Source organism: Cetorhinus maximus, chromosome 6 (genome assembly GCF_964194155.1).
Source record: "Cetorhinus maximus chromosome 6, sCetMax3.hap1.1, whole genome shotgun sequence".
Classification (NCBI taxonomy): domain Eukaryota; kingdom Metazoa; phylum Chordata; class Chondrichthyes; order Lamniformes; family Cetorhinidae; genus Cetorhinus; species Cetorhinus maximus.
Genome location: NC_135884.1, coordinates 19,210,587 through 19,227,776, shown reverse-complemented (window position 1 = coordinate 19,227,776; position 17,190 = coordinate 19,210,587). Strand labels below are relative to the sequence as shown.

The 17,190-nt window shown below is 39.2% G+C and overlaps 2 protein-coding genes across 6 annotated transcripts in view; one reads left to right on the top strand and one right to left on the bottom strand.

Moving 5' to 3' along the window:
- The first annotated feature begins 95 nt into the window (after positions 1-95).
- On the top strand, positions 96-10,067 carry spcs1 (signal peptidase complex subunit 1). 2 transcript variants are annotated; one of them, XR_013576808.1, is made up of 5 exons: positions 96-253; positions 6,402-6,461; positions 6,536-6,622; positions 7,871-8,653; positions 8,698-10,067. XR_013576808.1 is itself a non-coding variant. In XM_078543381.1 (4 exons), the coding sequence occupies exons 1-4, from the start codon at positions 218-220 to the stop codon at positions 7,985-7,987; spliced, it is 300 nt and encodes a 99-aa protein (XP_078399507.1). In that variant the 5' UTR covers positions 96-217; the 3' UTR covers positions 7,988-10,067. The 2 variants fall into 2 exon arrangements, 1 of the variants encoding a protein (XP_078399507.1); XM_078543381.1 differs by having other exon boundaries at positions 7,871-10,067.
- A 358-nt stretch (positions 10,068-10,425) lies between these two features.
- Positions 10,426-17,190, bottom strand: part of nek4 (NIMA-related kinase 4) — a 55,384-nt gene continuing 48,619 nt past the window's right edge. For 3 of the 4 annotated variants that reach the window (XM_078543342.1, XM_078543343.1, XM_078543344.1), the window contains exons 14-16: positions 13,348-13,553; positions 12,982-13,115; positions 10,426-12,882 (exon numbers count right to left, since the gene is read on the bottom strand). In XM_078543342.1, coding sequence (XP_078399468.1) covers positions 12,787-12,882; positions 12,982-13,115; positions 13,348-13,553 — 436 coding nt within the window. In that variant the 3' untranslated portion in view covers positions 10,426-12,786. The remainder of the gene's footprint in view (positions 12,883-12,981; positions 13,116-13,347; positions 13,554-17,190) is intronic. The other variant, XM_078543345.1, reaches the window with a different exon arrangement.

The following is a 17,190-nucleotide window of genomic DNA, read 5'->3' as shown; positions in this document are numbered from 1 at the left end:
CCTCCGCGAGGAGTTGCTGATCATTATATTTTATATTTTTTTAAAGTGCGATTTTGTGCTGGCAGTTGTGAGGTAGGCCCGCTGGTTGTTAAGACGATGGGTCCTACGAAAAGCGATTGCGTATCCTTCGGGCGACGGTGCGGGCGAAGCTTCTGGAAAGAGCAGTAACGCTGGGAGGAAGTAGGCTGGACAGGGACGGCAAATTGCAGCTTGGAAAATGCTTTCCCACCTAAAGTCGTTCCCTACCCACATGGTAAGTGGAAATGAGTACACCGTGGGTTTGGGGAGAGTGAGCGGTCCCCTGCCCAATACTTAACTACCGCTTGGTGGGAAACTAAGGTTGGCAGCTTGTTCCTTAGCGATTTGGAGAGAGGGTTCGGCTTAACCCTTTCAGTTGCATTATCCACCTTCCCTTAAAGATGAATTTAAGGACCACCATCCTCAGTAGGTAGCACTTTCGCCTCTGCCTCAGTAGGTTGTGGGTTCAAGTCCCACTCCACTACTTGAGCACAGAAATCAAGGGTGGCACTCCACTTCAATACTGTGGGGGTTCTGTCTTTTCGATGAAACATTAAACCAAGGTCCCATTCTGTGCTCCCAATTGGACGTAAAAGAGCGAACGGCATTATTTTGAAGAAGACCAAAGGAGTTATCCATTGCACGGTCAGATCTGAAGAAGTCATACGGATTCGAAACATTATCTCTGTGTGTGTCTCTCTCTCTCCACAGATGCTGTCAGACCTGCTGAGTTTTTCCAACATTTTTTGTTTTCGTTTCAGATTTCCAGTATCCGCAGTATTTTGCCTTTAGTTATCCATTGCATCCTGGCTAATATCTAACCCTGAATTAACATCACAAAAACAGATTATTTAGGTCATTATCACCTTGAGGTTTCTGTGAGTTACTGTGTTAAAATGGCTGTGTTTCCTACATTGAACAGTGACACCGCTTCAGAAAGTACTTAGTTGGCTGTAAAGTACTTTGGGATGTCTGCTGGTCGTGAAAGGCACTATATAAATGCAAGTCTTTAATTGAAAGGGAAGCTGGATAAGGTGATGAGGGAGAAAGGAACTGGATATGGAAATAGGATGAGATTAGGAGGTTGGGAGGAGATTAGTGTGGAGCATTAGTACAGGCATAAATCAGTTGGGCTGAATGGTCTGTTTGCGTTGTAAATTCTATGAAAATACAGAGCAGTCTCCTTCTAATAGATTTAAAGTGTCACTATGGAAAGGCCTGTCAGCATTGAACATACGGATTGGTTAGCCTGGAGACCCTCCAACTATTTAAGTTGTGATGACTGCTGTACCGCTAATGTATTGTATTACAGAATGGAACAGCAGTAATAGAGTATAATTTTGGGGTGCAGCCAATCTGAATTGCACAGAATGAGACAATGGGAAAATAGCCCATGGTTTTATTTCTTACAAACATGCGTGGGAAAAGACACCTACATCTGTCCATTTTGATGCATATTTGTACACCATAATGCCCCCACGGCTCCACAAACTCTTGAGATGCAAATAAAACAGAGGCTAATTTTAGACATTCTTTTCCCATTCCTGAGATCAATCTACTGGAAATTTAGTAGGAACTGACTATAAGTATTGCTAATCCCATCAACTCTGTAACATGCCTTTTGTAACTTGAAGAGTGACTTTTTGGTTTACATCAAAAAGGAATCCGTGGAGTCATGAAAACAGCTTGTCTGTATCCTTTGTGTTGGATGCAGAGATGAGAATTTGCAGGAAGAAAGTGTTGATGTAATTATCATCAACAAAGTTTGCAAATTCGAATTACTAGAAGATAGACTTTAAAACTAAACATCAGGTTCGAGTAAAATGTTTGAAAGTTGTGAAACTAAAATTTTTTGAAGAATACCTTCTCATTCAAGGTATACATTGCACCTGCATGCACTGCAGTGTGATTGAGGTGTTAGATTTAATTAATAACTACTGCAAGATGAGTGAAGTGAAAATTTTAGAACTACAAATGCCATAATTCTAAAGTCAAAACAAATTTTATTTCCATTATGATTGCAATGATGATAGAATGAAGTGTTAACTTCAGAGTTTGTAATAACCTCTGTAGATACCAATAACTTTTAACAGGATGTTAAATGACAAGATTTTGTGTTAAGACTTCTCCCTTAACAGACACAAAACACCATTGACTAAACCCTATCTTTGTAGGCAATTTATATTTTAAACCACAAAACGGAACTGAGTAAATAGACAGTTTGAAGCATAACTATTTACATCCTCATATTCTCAACACCTTCCTGGGAACTTGAAGACTAGCAGTCTAACCGCTAAACACTGAAGCTGGTGCCATTGTCTCCAAGTATGAACACTTTACACCTTCTTTCCAGCTTAAAAAAAACCCTGGGCCTCCCTTAATCTTTAACAGTCACATTGCCTAGGCCTGTTGGGCAGAATTCAGAATAGTTCACATGTTTTAAACTTGTCTCAATCTAAAGGGCAAATAGTGGGACTGAACTGCTAGAAAGAGAAGTATAAGGTTTGTAACTGGAAACGAACACCATGGGCCAAACCTTCCAGTATCAGGAGCAGCGATGCACTGAACTTAAGTTGCTGGTGCGCATTGGGATCCCAAGGATGTCATGACACGCACACAGGTGCTATAATTGCAATCCTCTGCAAATGTCTCTTACACTGATCTCATTGTTGGAGACTTGGGCTAGATGCATGCTACTAACCCAGCTACTTACCCTAGAATTGTTGTTTAACCTCAGGTGTAACTTGGTGATTAATGGCGCAACCCACCACCCCCCAATACTTCCTCCCCTGCTCCTGGTCTGGTCCATCCATCTACTTGCTCACCAGGGCTGCTCATCCATCCATCCACCCACTCACTCACCTCACTGAAAGACATGAGACCTTTAAAAGCTTACCTGAATATGGCAGCTGATGGCATTAAAAGGGATTGTCTTCTGCGCTACTCCTCTTTGCTACTCTTTTCCATGAATCGCTGTGCAGCCACTTCATTGCTCCAGCTGAGACTGGAAGTCTGGTCTGGGAGTGCACGAAAAGTTAAGCACGTAATGATGTCTGCAGTCAGTAGCAATGCATATAGCTTTTCCGCTGACCAGAAGATCTGGCCCAAATTCTTTTTCTGTCTTCCAACTGCTGACGTGAATGCTGGTGCTCTTAACACATTTTCCATTCATATCATCACTGGATTGAACTTCATAATGTCATATCAGGGCAGCTGTACAAAATGCTGCCTCTGTTAGTGATTTTAAAGTTATGTAAATCTATTTTATCCATAATAAATCAAATGATGCACTTACTACAGGAACATTTTGCAATATGTGTGAGTCCCTTTTAATGCTAGAAGATCTAATTGCTATGTATTCTTGAAATGAATTGTGGATTCAATTGCACGGAACGTTGCAGATGAAAATCCCAGGTTTATTTTGAAGCCTGTTCATCTATTGGCATCTATATGTTCTGGAGTAGAGGGAGTTGAAAGAGGATTTTTAGGATTATTTCACTTCAATAAAAAAGGAGCTGACTGCTGAAGGTATAAAGTGTAAATTATTCTAATTGAAAGATCAGCACTACAACTAGCTTCAGACTGTTCACTTGCCTTTAGTTTGTTTTAACTTGGTCATGCTGACTGCAATTTTCGAAAGTAAATGTCAAGGATGAGAGTCATGTGGAAAAAATCCATTAATATATGATAAAATTGCCTATGGTTTACATTCATCTAATGTGAGAGCTTTGCAGTAGTTTGTTGCGTAAGATTTCTAACATATAGAACTATATGCAATAATTGAAGCATGCAAAGTGTAAAGTATGTCTATTAAACATTCAGCTTTTTTTTTACTCATTTGAGATATGAGCATTGCTAGCAAGGCCAGCATTTGTCAGTCCCTAATTGCCCTGGAGAAGGTAGTGATGTGCCGTCCTTTTGAACCTTTTTATTCTTTCACACGGTGTGGTTGTCGCTGGCTAGTCCAGCATTTATTGTTCATCCCCAATTGTCCGAGAAAGTGGTGGTGAGCCACCTTCTTGAACTGTTGCAGTCCACGTGGTGTAGGTACACCCAGAGTGCTGTTAGAAAGGGAGTTCCAGGATTTCAACCTGGTGACCGTGAAGGAACAGCGATATGGTTCCAAGTCAGGATGGTGTGTGGCTTGTGAGGGGAACTTGTAGGTGGTCTTCCCATGCATCTGCTGCCCTTCTCCTTTTGAGGTGGTAGAGGTCATGGGCTTGAAAGGTGCTGTCGAAGGAGCCTTGGTGAGTCGCTGCATCTTGTAGATGGTACATTGCTGCCATTGTGTCAATGATAGATGGAGTGAATGTTTATGCTGGTGGATGGGGTGCCAATCAAGTGGGCTGCTTTGTCTTGGATGGTGTCAAGCTTCTTGAGTGTTGTTGGACTGCACTCATCCAGGCAAGTGGGGAGTATTCCATCACACTCCGGACTTGAGCCATGTAGATCTTGGGGAGTCAGGACGTGAGTTACTGTCTTGAATTCCCAGCTTTTGTAGCCACGGTATTTATATGGCTGGTTCAGTTTCTGGTCAATGGTAACCCCCCCACAGGATATAGATAGTTGAGGATTCATTGATGTTAATGCCATGGAATGTCAAGGGAAGATGGTTAGATTCTCTCTTGTTGGAGATTATCATTGCCTGACATGTGTGGTGCTGATATTACTTTTGCAATCCATGTGGTGTATGTATACCCTCATTGCTGTTAGGAAGGGAGTTCCAGGCTTTTGATACAGTGAAGGAACACAGCTATAATTCCAAGTTAGAATGGTACGTGGCTTGGAGCGGAACTTGAAGGTGGTTGTGTTCCCATGTATTGCCGGCCTTCTGGTAGTGGTCATGGGTTTGCAAGGGGTGCTGTCAGAAGAGGCTTGGTGAATTGCTGCAGTGTGTCTTAATAGATGGCACACATTGCCACTGTGTGTCTGTGGAAAATATTTAGCTTTGTGATAGTAAACTAGTTTAAAGAAGCAAAATTAATGTTAAAAGAACTTCTTAACATTGATTTAGTGCTTTTCACAATCTCAAGATGCTGCAAAGCATTAGATTAAGCACTTTTAAAATGTAGCCACTGTTGCTGGGAAACAAGGTAAGGTTTCACAAATAGCTGTGAGATAATGATCAAATAATCTGTTTGTGGTGCTACTTTAGGGATAAGCATTGACTGAGGCATAATTGCAAGAAGAATGGAAAATGATTATGCAGCAAATGCTATTACGGATTGAAAAATTTTAATCCTATTGAAATGTCAATCTTTTTACGTATTTAAATCAGTTTATTTCACCGTTTTAATTTATGGAGCTAGAACAGAGAAATTATAAATGCAGGGTTTGTGCAAATTAAGACATGGACCATAAGAAATATGGTCCATGTAGAAGTAGGTCATATAGTCCATCGAGCCTTATCCACTGTTTCACAAAATCATGGTTGATCTGATTTTGGCTTCAACCCCACTTTCTTGTCTTTCCTTCCTCTCCCTCTTTCCCCCACCTCCCCCCATAACCCTTAAATCCCTTGTCAGTCAAAAAGGTGTCTAACGCAGCCTTGAATATATTCAATGACCCAGCCTCCATTACGCTCTGTGGAAGGGGATTGCATAAGCTTATAACCCTCTGAGAAGAAATTCCTCCTTATCTTCATCTTAAATGGGAGACCCCTTATTTTTAAGCTCTGCCCCCTAGTTCTAGACTCCCCTACAAGAGGCAACATCCTCCTAGCGTCTAGTCAAGCCTCCTCAGAATCTTATGCTTCATTAAGATTACCTTTCATTTTTTCAAAATTAGCATAGGCTCAACCTTTCCTCATAAGACAATCAATAACAGATGAATTTTCATCTATTTGGACACAATTCTGTTATATGAAAGTGCATTTTAGGTTTTTGAAAATATTTTTGTAGACCATTAAGCCACTGTCCCAAAACGAGATAAGATCACTAACTTAAACATGCCTTTTTGTGCATTGATCAATAAATAATATTTGGCATCCTGATCTGTACCCCCTTAGTTGAATTATGTATTTTATGGGGTGAAAACATGAGAAGTATCACCATTTTGTCTCATAAGCTCAAACACCACTAATACAGTAGAAGCAGTTTTGCTTCCGTTAGTCTGGTTAGAGTATTATGATATAGTGCTGAGACCAGAACATTTGCATTATGACAATCGTGTAAATCTAACTACTATGTTTTGTTTAATATATTCAGCTTAATTTTTCATAATACAATGAATGATTAAATGCATATTTTTAAACTAAGTTAAACTGACTTTTAAACTAAACTTGGGTCAAAATAAAACCTCATACTGCGACATTTGTTTATAAGGCTACATAATGCGGCTTGTCAATTTGCTCAATCTACATAATTCGTTTTCTTTCTTCATAGGACTACAAAGGACAACAATTAGCAGAGCAAACTTTTCAACGAGTAATTGTTGCATCTGCTGTAAGTATGTTTTTTTTTAATTGAAGAGAGTTTGGTCTTTAATATGAAATTACAGTATTTATTTTCTTTGATAGATTATTGGCTTCATATATGGTTACATGATTGAGCAGTTTGGATGGACTGTTTACATTGTTCTGGCTGGTTTTGTCATTTCATGCTTGGTAAGTTATAGATATAATCTTCAATTTACTATTGTAATTGCAGTGCTTATTGCACAGTTTTTTGTTATCATTTTTGTGCCGTAACAAAATAAGCATGTTACTTGGCCTCAAAGCTAAAATCCAAATTTTGATGATTTTCAGTTCAATATACCCAACAAAAATGCTAATTTATCTGGTCTTCCTATTTAGTTTCAACCTATTTTTAAAAAAAAACTTTTAATATCATTTTCTAAATATTTTGAATACTAGCGGGGAGGTGAGAAAATCTTAGACTATATATTCGCAGGCTGTTAATAAATTGGTCAGATTGGCAACTCTTTTAAGATGCACATTCAGGAATTTTTTAAAGCTACCTGACTGCCATTAGTGAAAGTAACATGTAACTTATTCATATAGGCTCATATACTCACAAAGAAACCACATGCACTTTATCTCTTATTTAAAAAAATTGTATTAAACCGCAGTCCTTTTTTTGGCCCAAGCTAACGTCTTGTCCCTTTAGCTCTGTCTTTTCCCTGAACTTCATTTATTCCTTCCACAATTTTTTTCTGCGTTGTCATGTACATAAACCTCATCTGCCTACACTTCATTATTTTCCTGCCCCTTTCCTAACTTGCATGATTCTTCACTCATCTATTCATCTGCCTTGCTAATGCATTAGCTCCCTATAGGGTTGGGGTGGGAGTTGAATGAAAACCCTGAATCTTAGATGGTCTTAAGACTCAATAGTTCTTTGCTGAAAGTATCAATTATTTTTTATAAGTAGCGCACATTGGCAAAAATTAGTGCATTTTTAATTTCATTAAAATAATTATTCCTTAAACTTGTGTATTTATTGTATACAATAATCATTTGTTTACTGATTACCTGTATTAAATGCAATAAATATTTTCAGGGAAGTATAATTGAAGCTGAAATAGTCAGTTTTTTTCTACTTAGCTACTGTCTCCTCTACATATTAGAAACTTTGATTTGTAAGATTTTCAAAGTATGTATAAAACCTCTGACTACAATAATGGTTTTTTAAAAAAAAGACTGTCACCCAGATTGAGATCCTTTATAAAGTTTTAGCTTGTATACCATCACCACTGCTTTTGTCTGCCACAGGTCAGACTAGTTAGAAACAAGTTAAAATGATTTTAAAGTTTAACTTGTCTGCCTGCTAGTTTACTGTATCAGTTCTGGTTGAATGTTTGAATATGTGCAACAGTAGCTTGTTTTTTAACTCTTATCTAATACAATTTTCAGCTAACCCTCCCGCCGTGGCCTATGTACCGTAACCACCCATTGAATTGGCAGCCAGAGCTACAGACTGAGGAGAAAAAGCAAACTGAATGTGTCAAGAAGCCAAAAAAGCATAAATAATGTCAAATTATTCTGTATACAGCCACATGCCAATTTTTATTTCATGATTTAATAAACATTGCTGAATCAGAATGAATTGTGTTTGGTATGTTTGAGGTAATGATTCAGGGCACAGAGGTTCCCAATGCCAGGACAAGTGAAAACAAGTGAATCTGGTGGCACTACTTCAAATAAGAGGAGGGGAGTTCTATTTATCGGTCAAGCAATGTCACCGCAACAGATATCTGGCTGTTGGAGACCTTGCTGTGTGCCAAGTAACTGCTGCATTTCCTACATTACAATATGTACACTTCAAATAAAAAAAACTAAATTGGTTGCAAGTGCTTTGGGAAGCCTGGATGTCATGAAATGCACTATATAAGTTTAACTCATTTATATAGACTATGACAAAAATAAGCACATTGGTAAATCTTTTGGATGCAGAAAGACATTTCTTTTGTGCTAATCTTGTGTCAATAAAGACTGGACTATGTTAATCTCTTTTTCTTACACAATTTCTGATGGTAAGAAAATGAAGGTAGCTTTTAGATTGCACAGAATGCTGTTGTTCCATTATTGTGATCCAGAGGATGTCCATAAGGGATGATCATAACCTCATTCAGCCCCTGTGATAGGGAAGTTTTTAGAAATAATTGTGTCCTGCATTATTAATGGTCACTTGGACAAGTGTATATTAATAAAGGAAAGCCGGCATGGATTTGTTTACAAAGTCATTTCTTTTGACAAGATAACAGAAGAGAGTTGATGTGTGTACTGACTTTCAAAAGGCTTTGAAGTGTCATGTAATAGGCTTCAACTCTGCTGACAAGCCATTGGGATAAAAGGGGCAATGGCAGCATGGATACAAAAGTAGCTAAATAACTGGAAACAATAGTGGGTGAACATGGTATTTTCAGACTGAAATAAGGTATACTCCAGTCTGAAAAAGTGGTGTTCCCCAGGGGTTGGTACTGAACTACTTTTTTGAGATATATAATTTGCATAAAGCACAATTTCAAAACTGCAGATGACAGAAAAGTTGCAAGTGTACTGAATACTGAGGAGGATGGTGATGGACTGCAAGAGTGCATAGACAGGGTGGAGGAATGAGTGGACATGTGGCAGTTGAAATTTAACACAAGTGCAAAGTGATATATTTTGATAGGGGAAAGAAGAAAGGCAATATAAACTTTATAAATGGGGCACAGGAACAGAAAGACCTAGAGGTATACGTGCGCAAATTGTTGAAGATGACAAGGCAGATGGAGAAAGTGGTTAAAAAGCACACAGGATCCTGGGGTTTATAAATAGAGGCATAGGGTACAAAAGCAAGAAAGTTATGATGACCCTTTACTAATAACTAGTTTGGCCTTAACTGGAGTATTATGTCCCATTCTTGGTGCTGCACTTTAGGAAGGATGTGAATGCATTGGATAGGATGTAGAAAAGATTCACAAGAATGGTTCCAGGAATGAGGTACTTCAGCTACATGAACAGATTGGAGAAGCTGGGGTAGTTCTCTCTAAAGAGAAGGTTGAGAGGAGACTTGATAGAGGTGCTCAGAATCATAAGGGATGTAGAGAGAGTAGGTAAAGAGAAACTCTTCCCATTTGGCAAAATGATCCAGAACCAGAGTACACAGATTTAAGGTGATTGGCAAAAGAACCAAAGGTAGCCTAAGAAAAAACTTATACGCAGCAAGTGGTTATGAACTGGAATGCAGTGCCTAAAAGGGTGATGGAAGTAGTTTCAATGGTGGCTTTCAAAAGGGAATTAGACAAATACTTGAAGGGAAAAAAAAAATCTTTGCAGAGCTGTTAGGGAATGGAACTAGCTTCATTGCTTTTGCAGAGAACCAGCACAAACTAAATGGGCCAAAGGGCCTTCTGTAACCATTGTATGATCCATTTTGACTAGAATTAGTGTTGATGAGTATAATTTGACAAATACCAAAATAATTAAACAATTTTAGCATTTAAATTAGCAGTTTAAGATTGGACATATATTGTAAAACTACATATCAATATACCATAGCATACTAAAATCTATTTGACTTGTAGAATGACTGTTACACCAGGTATTTAGTCTTCAAACCTTTTTGGACAAAACCAAAAATCATCTCCAACAGCTACAATAATTCAAGAGCTACATACAACTATTTTTAATAAGTGATATATAACTAAAACCGATTTTAAAATGCTCCTCTTTTTCATTCTTACATTCTGACAGACCATAATCAAAACCAATAGCTTCTTAAAATGAAATATATTGTTCTTTTGCTCAAATCAAATATTGCTATTTTCTCAAGCTGTCAAATGTTTAACTTTTGTAGGCTTCACACTTAGAAGTATAAGACATATAAACAATAAAGAAAATTCATTTGTACAAAATGACTTCAATTGAATCCAGTGAACTATGTAAAATTAACTTGAATCCAATTAACTGACCCGCAAACAATGTGGGAGCCATAAGAATTTTTACTGTACGAAGTGACAAAATGTCAGTGTTCCTGAGCAATCAAAAATTACACATCCACAATGATTTTTTAAAAAGTTTTTTATAACTTCAACTACATTTCAAAATGGAATAATAAACTTAATTTACTCTGCTTAAACATGAACAGATACACTTTTTAGGCAACCTGTATTCAAAAACACTTTCCAACTCCTATCATCTGAGATGGACAAATTTACAGGCAGAAAGTAAAGTTAGTCAAAATTAAGACTTGAACTCAACTTTCGAGTGGGGAGTCCAGTGCTCTATAGTTATATTATTGTTTTTAAATCACTAAACTATGACATTAAGAGAAATTAATTGGATAACAGACTTCAAAGGTGTGCAATGTTATAGCTTGTAGGAAACAGATGAAACTATATTCAATTTACTTTGAAAAGTGTACATTATTCCTCTAGCAAATATTGCAATATAACCAAGTTTACAAATCCTATGTTTATGACTGTGAACATATTTAGACAAAGTTCAGTTAAAGAAACAATACAACAAACCTAATTGAGAAGTCATATTTGTAGTTATGTCTGAAAGCTGTGATTCAATACAAATTGCACATGGATCACACATTATCTTCCTCTGTACGATATTGGTCTGGTTGAAGGTGAAACTGTTATTGTGGGAAATTATTTCCTATTTCAAGCACAAACCAGTGGATAGAAAGAACTAAGCAAACGCTTACACCAGGTTATTCCTGTATATAGAAAGAAAATGCTTGATATGAATTTTTACTCACTTGTTTCCTCTCTCATGACAAGTACCAATATGTCTGTGGTTTGCCCACTGTTTGAACTGATGTGCATATTGATATACCCCTTCTCCCTTTCCTCCCTATATTTCTAAATTCTCAAATGTAAAGCATAAAGCTCTCATTGATTCATATGGTCTTGCACAGTCAATATTTTCAAAAATACGCAGGGTATTTGTTTTTGTGAGCATAAAACCTTAAATTATAGACCTTACATTAGAAGGCAAGCTTATAGATTGTAAAAATACATTGTTCAGTATGTTTTTTAATTTTTTCATGGTATATGGTAGTCGCTAGTAAGGCCAGCATTTGTTGCCCATACCTAATTGGCCTTGGTGAATGGCTTGCTAGGCCATTTCAGAGGACAGCTGGGAGTCAATCACATTGCTGTGGGTCTGAAGTCACATGTGGGCCAGGGAAGGACAGCAGATTTCCTTCCCTAAAGCTCATTAATGAACCAGATGGGTTTTTACAACAATCAATAGTTGTCATGGTCACCATTACTGAGACTAATTTTACATTCCAATTTATTAATTGAATTTAAATTCCACCAGCTGCCATGGTGGGATCTGAACCCATAGCTTGGGCCTCTGGATTACTAGCCCAGTGACATTACCATTTCTTCACCATCTCCCCGTGAACCTACAGATGAGGAGTGTCCATGGTTGAATTTGTTCTTGCTTGAGTTATTTCATCTCATTTTGGTGATGTCAAAAAGCGCTAAAGTGGCTTCAACCCCCTGGGTTAGAAAAGGAAAATCATCCAGAATTAGCAGTCATGATTGTAACTAGTAACCCCAATGGAAAGTGTGTATATTTTATTTGAGGATCTTTCTGCAACTCACTCAAGCTTACCAAGAACAGCTGCTACTGTGAGGTAACAAATAGCTAAAACCATCACAGCAGAAATTTAGGAGAAGGTTAGAAAATTGTAGGAAAATGAAATAAGTGGTATTAAAGTCATGTATCTTTGGAGCTGTATGAAAAAAATGCCCTTAAAGCACATTCTAAAATATGCTGTGGGCAATTTATAGAAACAGAATTTGTGGTTATACACAGACATAAATTGACTAACTGCAATTGTTTCAAACTGAGCTATGAATATGTTTCGCACTTTAGTGTACAACATAATGTGATTTAAGGATCCAATTAAGATGCCAAGGTGTAGTAAATTCTGTGACAGACACTGCTTGTCTATGTGTAAGATAGGTATCTTGCAATACAAAATATCAACTGCATATCAACAAAACATATATTTAACTGTTCATCTAATATTTCATCAACAACCTTAAGTTGATAATGTAAAGATATGATGTAATAGTCATTTTAATTCACAAACTGAAAGGTGTCATGGCTAGGCACAGTGTACATTGCTTCATGATCCTTTGTGTAGTTTTTTTGTCATCAATTGCATGGTACAAAGTTAAAAGAACTCCAAGAGGTGCCAGCATGCATTTGGACAACTGAGTTTTCCAGCTGTGATGGACACATTTTAACTGATCAGTGTTTAACAAGGCACTTCTTAAATTGAACCAACCCATTAAATTGTTTTCGGCACCATGCAGTCAAAAGTTTGAATTATCTTCAAAGAACTTTAGTTGTTGGACCTTCATACTGTAATTCTGGTACAAATCTTCACCCATGTGTTCCTGCAGGCATTCCTAAAAGTATTACATAAATGAGACAAATGTTAAGTAATAAGCTACTGATCCTCAAGACAAATTAATAATTCAATGAATATAGAAGGTGAGGGAACCAACCTCCCTCCTGACTTCATCATTATCTTCCATAATGTTATATACTTTTTCCAAAAGCTTTACTCCTAATCCTTTTACAACATCTGTTCGTAGAGCTTGAATTGTTCTTTTGATCTTCTCTGGTACAGATAAAACCTCTAAAGATAATGATAAAGAAGAAATGGTTTAACAATTTGGTAATCTGAAATATACTGCAGCAATGTAAACTGAGGTCAACTTTTAATTTTATTTACATCTCAGCATCAGAAAATGCTAAAATTGAAAATGCTTAATTTGGAAAAGCTGAAATTTTAAATTAATCATCCATTCAATTCACTTATGGAATAAACAATATTTAAGAATGAATAAGTGTTCCTGGTTGTTACAGACCAGTGGGAAAATCGTTGAAACAAAAATCCTCTGGATCTTCCTTAGCTTTCCCATGAAGAATCAGAGTATCTCTATACTTTCGTTGTAGTTTGAATTCTGGTGTTGGAACAAGCATTGGATTTTCTCTATTGGCATCTTTTGAATCCATGCTTAATGTCTGAGTCATCAGTTTTACCAGATCATGCATTTCATTAGAATCGGGTTTCCTAGAAGATCAACAGGAAATGTTTAGAAAACAGCAGTGCAGTTAAATCTTGGCAATGCAAGATCATGTAAATCATTAAGATCTTTACACACTCAAAAGGTGATTAAATATGAGAGGGGGAAAGGAGTAGCTAAAGGACAAAAAATGGGATAGGAATAAGTAGACCATTTGCAGATGGACTGGCTGTTACTAGTGGGGTGCTACAAGGATCAGCTTTGGGGCATCAGCTATTAACAATCTATATTGATTTAGATGAAGGGACCAATGGTAATATATCCCAAGTTTGTTGCTGATACAAAACTAGGTGAGAAAATCTTCTTAGGCAGTCTCTTAGGATCGAGGATGACTTACTTCCACTCTAGTTCAATGGGTTCAGAGATGACTGATAAGTGCAATGCACGATCTACAGATTCTGCCATGTGGGGACAGGTGTTGCTTGGATGGTCGGTTGGAGGATTGTGCACTCTCTTTGATGTCTCAGCTTTGCCTCTGCGTGTTCTTGACAAAGTCGCTTGATTGTTTGGTGACTTCCCGGATTAATCTTCTCCATTTTGGTCCAGCCCAGGGTCTCTGATGATTCTTGCGGGGGTGGGGGGATGTGGGTGGCTGATGGATGTTCCACCTCTTCAGTGATGCCTTTCTTGCCACCAGATTTAGAGGATCTTGTAAAGGTACCGTTGGTGGTACTTCTCCAGTGCTTTGAGGCACCTGCTGTAGGTTGTCCAAGTCTCTGAAGCACATAGGAGTGCAAGCTGACACTCCAGTACAGTTTGGAGGGAGCACTGTACTGTCGGAAATGCTGTCTTTCGAATGAGGCATTAAACCGAGGTCCTATCTGCCTGTTCAGGTGAATGTAAAAGATCCCATAGCACCATTTGAAGAAGCGCAGGGGAGTTATCTCCGGTATCCTGGTCAATACCTGTCCCTTAATCAAAATCACACAGATAGATTGGTCATTATTACATTGTCAACCACATTCGTAAATGTTGGTAAAATACGGATGTTAGTCTATGATGCTGACGCAACTGAAGTAGAAGAAGCAGTGATCCCTACTGCCTGATAAACCATGAGCTCAGTCTTGGATTTGAGATTCTGGTCCTCAAATACTCTTCCTCAGCCTGACAGGCACACTAGAATAGTCTACATTTTCCAGGATTTCTCCATCAATCTTAATCAATGGGGGAGGTGTTGTGCTGTGGGAACTGGTCAGAAGAGGACCTTAGCTTTTTGAGTGTTTATTGAAAGACCCTTTTCTCTCATATGCTTAAGAGAAGGAGTTGACAATGACCTGGAGCTCAGTTTCTGAGTGAGCACACACACAAGCACCCATGGAGCTCAATGAGTGAAGCTGGAGTGGTTTTGGGTTGAAGGTAGCATAGGTTAACAGTTTCCTGCCTGATCTGTAGATTATCTCTAGGCCTGTGAATAATTTGCTGGAGGTGAGGTGCAGCATTACAGCGAGGAAGATGGAGAAGAGGATTGGTATGATAACCCAGCCTTGTTTGATCCAATCTTCACTGATATAGGGTCTGTGATGATTCGATTGGTGAGGATCACAGCTTGATGTCATCATGGAGTAGGTGGAGGATGGCGACAGATTTCTGAGAACAGTCACATTTGAGGAAGTTACTCCATAAGCTTTCACAGTTGACAGAGCCAAAGACATTCATGAGGTTGAAAAGGCCATGTACAGTAGTTGGTGGTGTTCTTTGCATTTTTCTTGGTTTTGCCGCAGAGTAATAATCATGCCCATAGTGCCTCACGACGGGCGAAAACACCACTGCGATTCTGGAAGGGGCTCTTTGGCCAAGGGGAGTAGATGATTGAGAAGGGTCCTTGCAATGATCTTTCCTGTGGATACTGCTCTGCAGTTATTCCAATTGGACTTGTCTCCATTCTTGAATATCTTCCCTGAGAACCCCCACCATGAACTCTTTTTCCCAGATGAGCTTTTGTAGCCATGCCAGGAGTGTATCTCCACCGTGCTTCACTCAGGTGGTTGTGAATTTTTGGAATTCTCAACCCCAGAGCGCTGTGGAAGCTTAGTTGCTGAATATATTGAAGACTGAGATTGACGGACCCTACAGGAATCAAGGGAAATGGGGATCAGATGGGAAAGTGGAGCTTTTTTTAATTCGCTCATTGGACATGGGCATCACTGGTTAGGCCAGCATTTATTGCCCATCCCTAATTGCCCTTGAGAAGGCAGTGGTGAGCTGCCTTCTTGAACCACCGTGGTCCACGTGGTGTAGGTACATTCACAGTGCAGTTAGGGAGGGAGTTCCAGGATTTTTACCTAGCATGAGTGAAGAAATGGCAATATATTTCCAAGTCAGGATGGTAAGTGGCTTGGAGGGGAACTTCCAGGTGGTGGTGTTCCCATGCATCAGCTGTTCTTGTCCTTTTAGATGGTAGCAGTCGTGGGTTTGGAACGTGCTGTTTAAGAAGGCTTGGTGAGATCCTGCAGTGCATCTTGTAGATGGTACATACTGCTGCCACTGTGCGTCAGTGGTGGAGGGAGTGAATGTTTGTGGATGGGGTGCCAATCAAGTGGGCTGCTTTGCCCTGGATGGTGTCAAGATTCTTGGGTATTGTTGGAGCTGCACTCATGGAGGCAAGTGAAAAGTATTTATTCTATCACACTCCTGACTTTGCCTTGTAAATGGTGGACAGGCTTTGGGGAGTCAGGAGGTGAGTTACTGTCCGCAGGATTCCTAGCCTCTTACCTGCTCTTGTAGCCATAGTATGGGCTAGTCCAGTTCAGTTTCTGGTCAATGGTAACTCCCAGGATGTTGCTGGTGGGGGATTCATCGATGGTAGGGGATTCAGTGATAGGAATGCCATTGAATGTCAAGGGGCGATGATTAGATTCTCTCTTGTTGGAGATGGTCATTGCCTGGCACGTATGTGGCATGAATGTTATTTGCCACTTGTCAGCCAAAGCCTGAATATTGTCCAGGTCTTGCTGCATTTGAACATGGGCTGCTTCAGTATCTGAGAAGTCGCGAATAGTGCTGAATATTGTGCAATCATCAGCGAACATCCCCACTTCTGGCCTTATGATGGAAGGAAGGTCATTGATGAAGCAGCTGAAGATGGTTGGACCTAGGAACTACCTAAAGAACTCCTGCAGTGATGTCCTGAAACTGAGATAATTGATCTCCAACAACCTCAACCATCTTCCTTCGTGCTAGGTATGACTCCAACCAGCGGAGAGTTTTCCCCCTGATTCCCATTGACTCCAGTTTTGCTAGGGCTCCTTGATGCCACACTCTGTCAAATGCTGCCTTGATGTGAAGGGCAGTCACTCTCACCTCACCTCTGAAGTTCAGCTCTTTCGTCCATGTTTGTACCAAGGCTGTATTGAGGTCAGGAGCTGAGTGGGCACTGGCGGGACCCAAACTGAGTGTCAGTGAGCAGGTTATTGCTAAGCAAGTGCCACTTGATGACTCCTTCCATCATTTTACTGATGATGAAGAGTAGACTGATGAAGCAGTAATTGGCCGTGTTGGATTTGTCTCGCTTTTTCTGTACAGGACTTACCTGGGCAAGTTTCCACATAGCCAGGTAGATGCCAGTGTTGTAGCTGTAGTGGAACAATTTGGTTAGGGGCGCGGCAAGTTCTGGAATACAAGTCT

Coding starts and splice junctions, on each gene's coding strand:
- spcs1 (XM_078543381.1), top strand. CDS start 218: ATGCTTTCCCACCTAAAGTCGTTCCCTACCCACATG. Junction 6,462..6,535: donor GAGTAATTGTTGCATCTGCT/GTAAGTATGTTT, acceptor TTTCTTTGATAG/ATTATTGGCTTCATATATGG. Junction 6,623..7,870: donor GTTTTGTCATTTCATGCTTG/GTAAGTTATAGA, acceptor TACAATTTTCAG/CTAACCCTCCCGCCGTGGCC.